This window comes from Octopus bimaculoides, chromosome 12 (assembly GCF_001194135.2).
Source record: "Octopus bimaculoides isolate UCB-OBI-ISO-001 chromosome 12, ASM119413v2, whole genome shotgun sequence".
Taxonomy (NCBI): Eukaryota; Metazoa; Mollusca; class Cephalopoda; order Octopoda; family Octopodidae; genus Octopus; species Octopus bimaculoides.
The window spans coordinates 43712619-43720958 of NC_068992.1; the positions used below are offsets into that span (position 1 = coordinate 43712619).

General features: G+C 38.8%; 1 protein-coding gene across 1 annotated transcript in view; it reads right to left on the reverse strand.

Moving 5' to 3' along the window:
• Nucleotides 1-8340, reverse strand: part of LOC106874569 (DNA ligase 3) — a 63654-nt gene that overhangs the window by 20640 nt on the left and 34674 nt on the right. Inside the window, exons 15-18 of the mRNA XM_014922347.2 lie at nt 7428-7505; nt 5318-5441; nt 4353-4717; nt 879-1181 (exon numbers count right to left, since the gene is read on the reverse strand). Of these exons, the coding sequence (XP_014777833.1) occupies nt 879-1181; nt 4353-4717; nt 5318-5441; nt 7428-7505 (870 nt within the window). The remainder of the gene's footprint in view (nt 1-878; nt 1182-4352; nt 4718-5317; nt 5442-7427; nt 7506-8340) is intronic.

The following is an 8340-nucleotide window of genomic DNA, read 5'->3' on the forward strand; positions in this document are numbered from 1 at the left end:
ATTTTGAGCGTGGCCATTGCCAGTACCGCCTGACTGGCCTTCGTGCGGGTGACATGTAAAAGCACCCACTACACTCTCTGAGTGGTTGGCGTTAGGAAGGGCATCTAGCTGTAGAAACTGCCAAATCAGATTGGAGCCTGGTGTTGCCATCCGGTTTCACCAGTCCTCAGTCAAATCGTCCAACCCATGCTAGCATGGAAAGCGGATGTTAAACGATGATGATGATGATGATGAATTGCCTCCATATCTGCTCAACATGATCCCTCTCATAGCCATTCTTTATCCCATGGAATGGATCCCCAGTAAAGACATTGGAGTCTAAATTTGAATGTTTTGTGTGCTTCTAAGTATCTGGTGACGTCCTGTACCATATATGCATATATAATATATATATATGTCTTCTTTCAGTTTCTGTCCATCAAGGCCACTCAAAAGGTTTCTGTTGGCCCCTGGCCCCAGGGCCATAGTGGAAGACACTTGCCCAAGGTACCATGTAGTGGGACTGAACCCAAGACCATGTAGTTGGGAAGCAAACTTCTTACTACACAGGTATGCCACATCCATAGTCGCAGCTGTCACCTTAATAAAGGAAGGACAGAAGGGCACATTGACTATTGTAGTCCCAGGTGGACGTAAAGAACAAAATAATTATGGCTGAAACATCTTTGATCAACATAGTTGCTCTGTCGAGGTTAAACAATAACAGCAGCAGCAACAGCAGCAGCAACATCAACAATAACAGCAGTAGCAGCAACAACAGCAACAAATTCAACAACAGCAGCAAAAACATCAACAATAACAGCAACAACAACAGCAGCAGCAACAAATTCAGCAACAACAGCAACAAATTCAGCAGCAGCCTGACAGAATTTTTTTACCTTTGATGTTGAGGATTTTTTGTCCCCTTCCACATTATCAGAACGAGATTTCTGAAACATTTCATCAATTTTACGTGCTTTGCTTTTTGAAGATTGCCCTGGTGATTCCTGCTCCTCTTTCATTGGTATTTTCCGCTTGACCGGAGTCTTTTGCAGGGACGACTGGCTGTTTTTGTGGTCATCGCTGCTTTGTTCTGCATCTCCTTTGAAGTCATTTTCTTTAGAAGAGTCATCTGCAGGTGATGCCTTCGGAGTAACGAGATTTGGAAAGTCGGACACCTCTTTCGATGACTTGTAAAGTTCCTTTTGAAACAAGCAAAAATAACAGAAAAAGTTAGAATTATAATACAAGAGGGTTAAATATATGCAAAAAGCACATGCTCGTGCCACATAAAAAATACCCAGTACATTCCGGAAAGTGGTTGGTGTAGGAAGTGCATCAAGCTATAGACACTTTACCAAATCAGACAATTGGAGCCTGGTGCAACTCCCTGGCTTGCCATCTCCTGTCAAACCATCCAACCCATACCAGTATGGCAAATGGACATTAAATGATGAAGAAGATAATATACGATGAATTGTTTTCAATTTCCATCTATTTGAGCGCGATTGTTTCCAGCTTCGCCTTACTTGCACTCGTGCCAGTGGCATATGAACAAAACACAAAACATTGGACTGACTCCTGTGCAGATGGCACATAAAAAAACACCATTTGAGCGTGGCTGTTGCCAGTACTGCCGGACTGGCCCTCGTGCCAATGGCACGTAAAAAGCACCCACAACACTCTCGAAATGGTTGGTGTTAGGAAGGGCATCCAGCTGTAGAAACTCTGCCAAATCAGATTGGAGTCTGGTGTAGCCATCTGATTCGCCAGTCCCCAGTCAAATCATCCAACCCATGCTAGCATGGAAAGCAGACGTTAAATGAAAATGATGATGATGATGATGATGAAAGCCATTGACAAGTCTTTTGTCAGCCAGGAGCTTTAGCACAAGACATTTACCAAGATGTTGTGCAATGGGACTGAACCCCAGACAACATTGTTCAGAGTGAGAGAGAAAAGGCAGTTATCTCTGCTTTCTGTGGTATGAGGTGCAGGCATGGCTGTGTGGTTAAGAAGCTCACTTTGCAGCCATGTGGTTTCAGGTTCAATCCCACTGCACAACACCTTGAACAAGGGTTTTCTGCTATAGAACTAAGCCAACAACCGCTTTGTGAATGAATTTAGTGGGTGAAACCCTTGTAGAAGTCCATCATCATTATCATCATCATTATTTAACATCCGTTTTCCATGCTGGCATGGATCGGATGATTTGTCCAGAGCTAAGTAAGGCCAGGGGCCACACCAGGCTCCATTGTCTGTTCAGACATGGTTTCTAAGGTTGGATGCCCTTCCTAATGCCAACCACTCTACAGAGTGCACTGGGTGCTTTTTATATGACACCAGCATCAGTGCTTTTAACATGGCACCAGCATTGGTACCAATTTTGTTGTGACAGACATGTGTGTATGAGTGCCTTTCTGTTTTTGCCCTCCTACCTCCAATATCTCTCGATAGCCGGTGTTGGTTTGTTCACATCCCTGTAACCCCATAACTTAGCAGTTTGGCAAAAGCGACTGCTACAATAAGTACCATACTTTTAAAAAAAATAAGTATTAGAGTCAACATAAGTGAATAAAAGGCAAATATAAGTAAAGGACAAATGTAAGAGAATAAAGGGCAAATATGCTCCTCAAAAGTGCACCAGCCTACGATCATTCAGTCACTTTTTATTTGTTTTAAAAAAAAAATAAAGAGAGGATTGATTTAATAATCTTTACTGTTATAGACACAAAGCCTGAAATTTTGGGAGAAGGGACTAATTGAGTATATTAACCCCTTGCTTGAGTAATATTTATTTTATTGGCCCCTAAAAGATGAAAGGCACAGTTGACCTTTGCAGAATTTGAACTCAGAATATAAAGGCAGATGAAATGCTGCTATGCATTTTGTCTGACATGATAATGATTCTCGCAGCTGACTGCCTTAGAAGGAGGATTAATTTAATAATATACCACAAACACTTATTATACCGATTTCATTGATCAACTAAGAGTCATTTTATTGGCCAGCCAAGTATGGTGTCATTGACTAACCAAGTATGATCCTACAGGATAACCAAGTATGATTTGCTGGTCAAATATAATTTCGTTGACCAGTTAATTAGGATTTCATTAGCTAAATATAATTTCATTGATTAACCAAGTATGGTTTCAATGGGTGGCCAAGTATCATTTACATTGGTTAGACAATTATAATTTCAGCCATACCTATCATGTCTTTTTGTAATATCAAGGATTATGCTGTCCTTCAGGCAGTTGGGTCTAATTTGAAGGATATTTTGCTACTATTTCTAGCAAGTTATGTGAGTGCAAAGTATCCAATCACTGTTATTTATATCGTTTTTTAGCCATAGGTCAGCTCAGAGCAAGAAGACCTATGATCAAAATGTTCCAGATATGATCATCCCATCTTATAATTTTAGATAAGGAATTTCCTTACCTACATTCTACATTCTCTTATGTTACCTGTCATTCGATTTTTAAGATGGCAAAGCAGAGATGGAGGGAATTTGACTGCTATGTCTAGTGATTACATACAGGTTCTCCCATTAGTTTATAAAGCATCCAGTCAGGTTGTAGTTTCCCTGAAGTCATGGATGTTTAAAAAAATCCCACACCTCACTCCTCATTTTTTTTGCTTTCGAGTAACAAGAGAATAATGAGTGTTAACAAATGGGACTAAAAGGTATTTTGTTGAAATTCTTTGATGAATATCAAAACATTGCAGGAGCCAAATCAGCATTTTATCATCAGAAGAGGAGAAGTTGGAAAAAAAGTAAGTTTGCTATCTTCAATTTGGTTTCCATGCTTTTCCTCATCTATGGTCACAAATGCTGGGTAATGACTGAAAGAATTCAATCACAAATACAAATGGCCAAAATGAAGCTCCTTCAAAGAATCTGTGGAGAAACGTCACCAGACAGAGTGCATGGCTCAGAAATCAGGTAATTTCTCCAGATCAAGCTGCTACTTCTCGGCACCGAAAGGTCATTGTTCTGATACTAAAGACATACGGTCAGAATATTGTAGGAAAGAATCACAAGATGAGTTCTTAAAGCTGAGTCAACCGGCAGGAGACTAAGAAGTAGACCAAGAATGAGATGGTTGGAATAATAACCATAGCCTCAGCTGGTCACACTAGGGAATCCAGCCGGAGAGGATTATGATAGATGCTTCTGACTTACAGGAGACCTAGAAGTCGAACAAGAATAAGATGGTTGGAATAATTACCATAGTCTTAGTTGGTCATTCTTGGGAATCCAGTAGGAAAATGTAATGACGGTTGCTTCTGACAGGACCCTATGGATGAGGTGCTTCAGGAATACTGGGTGGAGAAAATGGAAAGGACCTAACTTTCATTGACATACTCACCTTAAGCCTTGGTAGGTCAGTTGCTTCTTTCCAGCTTTTATCTGTTCGTATTTTGGTGAGACGAGGGAACCTAATGGAAATCCCATCAGCTGTGTGAATTTCAGCCTTGCTAAATTCTGCTCCGGTGATCTCCCAAACTGGTGCCTGATATGGATCTTCAACAATAAAATCTGGTATGACATTCTTTTTTATATTTAACCAAGATGGTACTTTCTGAACATCCTTGCTAATTTTTACCATCTTCAGCTCCTTCTGCAAACGGTCTAAGGTTCTGTCATCGAAACCATTACCAACTTTGCTAACAGTACACCACTTTTTGGTGAATGGATTGTATACTCCTGTTAAAAACACCGACATAAGTCCACCTAGCAGAGAAGAGAAGTACAATGAAACATAAGTTCCAGAATACATGAAAGAAAGGTAAAACAGAACTGTTAAAGATGACTAAATGAATAGAGGCATGACTGAGATTAAACAGTTCACAGTTCTGGTGATATAATGAAATACACCCAGTTGAGAGAGTAAAATGTTTGGTGACAGGAAACCTGCAATCCTTGGTCTGTCCAACAAGCCTTTCACCACACTAATCGCTATGCCTAACCCATCATCCCTAGGACATTATCCCACTGTAATCTCCAATGGATTTCTGAACTCAATATTCTACAAGCTATTATTTACAACTTTATCTAATTCAAGTTCCACCAATAAAAAAAAATGATTTATTTTTATGTTTTACTGGTTTATTGTGCTTTGCTTCATGAACAGAATAAATTTCAGATGACATGCTGGGTGGAGAACAATGGACCAATATAATTCACAAAAACTCTTGAATGTGGTGCTCCAGCATGGCCACAGACCAAAAGACTGAAACTTAGTAAACAAACAAATAAAAGAATCCAGAGGGAAAAAAAACACAGAGGTAAAAAATTTAAACAAAAACTAAATTGAAAAAATTTTTGAAATACCTTTATTTCCAGTGCCATAGTAAGCTCCAAGAACAACCAAATCAGCAGAGTCTGCCATACTTCCTTGTTCTAAATAATCTTTTTTCACTTTCAACCAATGTCTCTTGCCTGGTTCATAAATACTCTAATCACAGTGAGAAAGAGTGATTTGTATTAGATCAGATATCAGGTGTGAAATATGAAGATAGGAGTCACCACCCCACCTACTATGTCTCACCACCCACCTGCAACCCCATGATTAATCCTTCTCCTACAAAAGTATCAACCCTTTGGAATTCTTGGACATATTCCAGTGTTTCACCAAACACTACCTGTCCACAGAACCAGCCCCACACCAATCCAGATACTGATTCACAGGCATTTCCAATCAGTATTTATCTCACCAGCCTCATCCATAAGGCCTGCAAAGGTCATGGACACTAAAGCAGGTAGACAAGCATATATAAAATTTACATGAAGCTTATCAAGTGGTTTTTGAGGTTGCAACCTACAAATCAGCAGACCACAATCATTTAGTCATCACATTTGAAGAGACAACTGTGATGTTACGGGATGAAATTCAGGACTATAGATAACTAGGAATATATGGATTAGCAATTATACAATATCTAAGACCATTTGTATCAAAGGCTATGCATATCAAGGATTATAGGTATTTTGGACCAGCCATATCTTGGATTATACTTATCTGAGACAATATGTAGTTAAGGCAATACATATCTAAGAATATATGTACCTGGGAATATACATATCTAGGATTATATAAATTTCAAAGACCATATATATCTAGGACTATACATAACTAGGAATATATCCATATATTTAAACTGGTAATGGTTTTCTGATTAGCATAACTCAAAGTTCTTGATGATTCGGGTAAACACAGTTTTTGAACCGTGTACCACAGGTATGTAATTATACATTTGTTTGGTGCTTATCTTAATGAAACAGCTGTTGAAAACAATTAAAGTATGGACTATATGTGAAATTTATGCTTTTCTGATTTTATGCACACTAAGAAGACATACAACTAAGACTACATCTATCTAGGACTATATGTAACCAAGATACACATAACTAGGACTATATGAATGTAAAATAATACATGAACTATATGTAGCTAGAACTATGTCTATCTCAGAGTATATGTAGTATATATGAAAATCTGTAAACTGATGATGAAGGCTTGTATAGAGAATACAATGCTATGAGGTCTAATGGACTGAAACATGTCTGCAGTTATCCCCTTGCCTGAAACAAAGAGTAGATTGTTCTTTCCCTAAACATGAACCAGATGGCTACACCAGGCTCCAATCTGATTTGCCAGCTGTAGAAACACTGCCAAATCAGATTGGAGCCTGGTGTAGCCATCTGGTTCACCAGTCTTCAGTCAAATCATCCAACCCAAGCTAGCATGGAAAGTGGACGGTAAACGATGATGATGATGATGTAAACTAATTCTGAGAGATTAATTCTCAATGTTTTGAAACAGTCTCTCCTTTTCTTTTAAGAGTCTCTAACAAACATTGCTGAGTTTTCATAATAGGAAAATTTCATTTCAGAATATTTGTGTGTACAGCATTCATTATTAACCTAGGACTATTACATCAGTTTAAATAAAACATCTTGATCAGTTTAAATAAAACGTCTTGATCAGGTTCTACATCCATCTTCATCTTCATTTTCATCTTCATTTTCATCTTGACCTGGTCTTGCCACCAGATTAAAGATGGTCACAAGTGAGAGAGCAAGGGAGACAGTGCACAACAATTATTCACTTTAAAGTCACTACACAAATCATCAATCATTCATAAGGATGACTAGATGGTCCTCATCGCTCCAACAGATGAACATGTACAACTGCATCATCCAATACATGAAGATGTAAGAGTATGATATGAGGGAGATTTGGCTGCTATTTCTAGCAAACTCTAGTCATATAGAGGCTTTCTAGCTGGTCGTGTAAGATGGTTCTGATAATGTAAAGCCAACTGTAGCAAATATATTAAATTCCAAATAAACCAATCAAGGAATTTCCAAAAAGGCAACTACAAAATATTTCTAGAACAAAGACCATAAAAGAGGAGAAAGGAAAGAAAAACTGTCTTACTTTAATATGTTTCAAAACAAGTCCTTCTAATCCTTCACGAAAGACCTTTGTCATTAAAGACTGGAGATCAGTTGGTTCCTAACAATGAAGAAAGAAAAAATATCTAAAGAATATATAATCATGAAAGCAGATTCAAAACAAATCATGGAAAGACACAAAGAGGAAACATCACTGAAGAATATTCCTATACCACCAAGGAAAGTCTACATCAAGCAATTCATCAATAAGGCTCGTCCTGAGAAGAATGAAATAGAAGGCTTGGTGTCATGTAACAAGCACCATGTCCACTCTGTCAAGTGGTTAGCATCAGGAAGGGCATCCAGCTGCAGAAACTAAGCCAAAAAAGACTATGGGGCCAGCTGTGGCCTCTGGCCTTGCCAGTTCCTGTCAGGTGGTCCAACCTATGCCAGCATGGAAAACAGATGCTAAATGTTGATGATGATGAACCAATCTACCCCAGGACTAATTCTTTAAGATTAGTACTTACTCTGTCAGTCTCTCTTGCCAAATAACTAAGTTACAGAGACATAAACAAACCAACATCAATTGTTAGGCAAGAGTGAGAGGACAAACACAAACACACATACATTTATAATATACATACATATATACATATATATATATATATATATATATAAAGTGTAGTATATTGCCACTTAAGTGTGGCTGACCCCTGGGGGTGGATGTTACTGTTGCTTTTAGCCCCAGGAGGACATCTCCTCCAGCTGGCTTATCGACACACGACTGTGTCCTGTTTGCCAAGGGAAGTTATCCCTCTCACCTCGATCAGCAGCACGAACGTATCCGGATTTCAGGGTTATTTCCCTTCGTCGGCGTTCGACAGCTGATGACCTTGGTGAGAGAGACAAAAACCTGGCAAACTTATATCTTCTTTTCCAGTGAAATTCTTCAC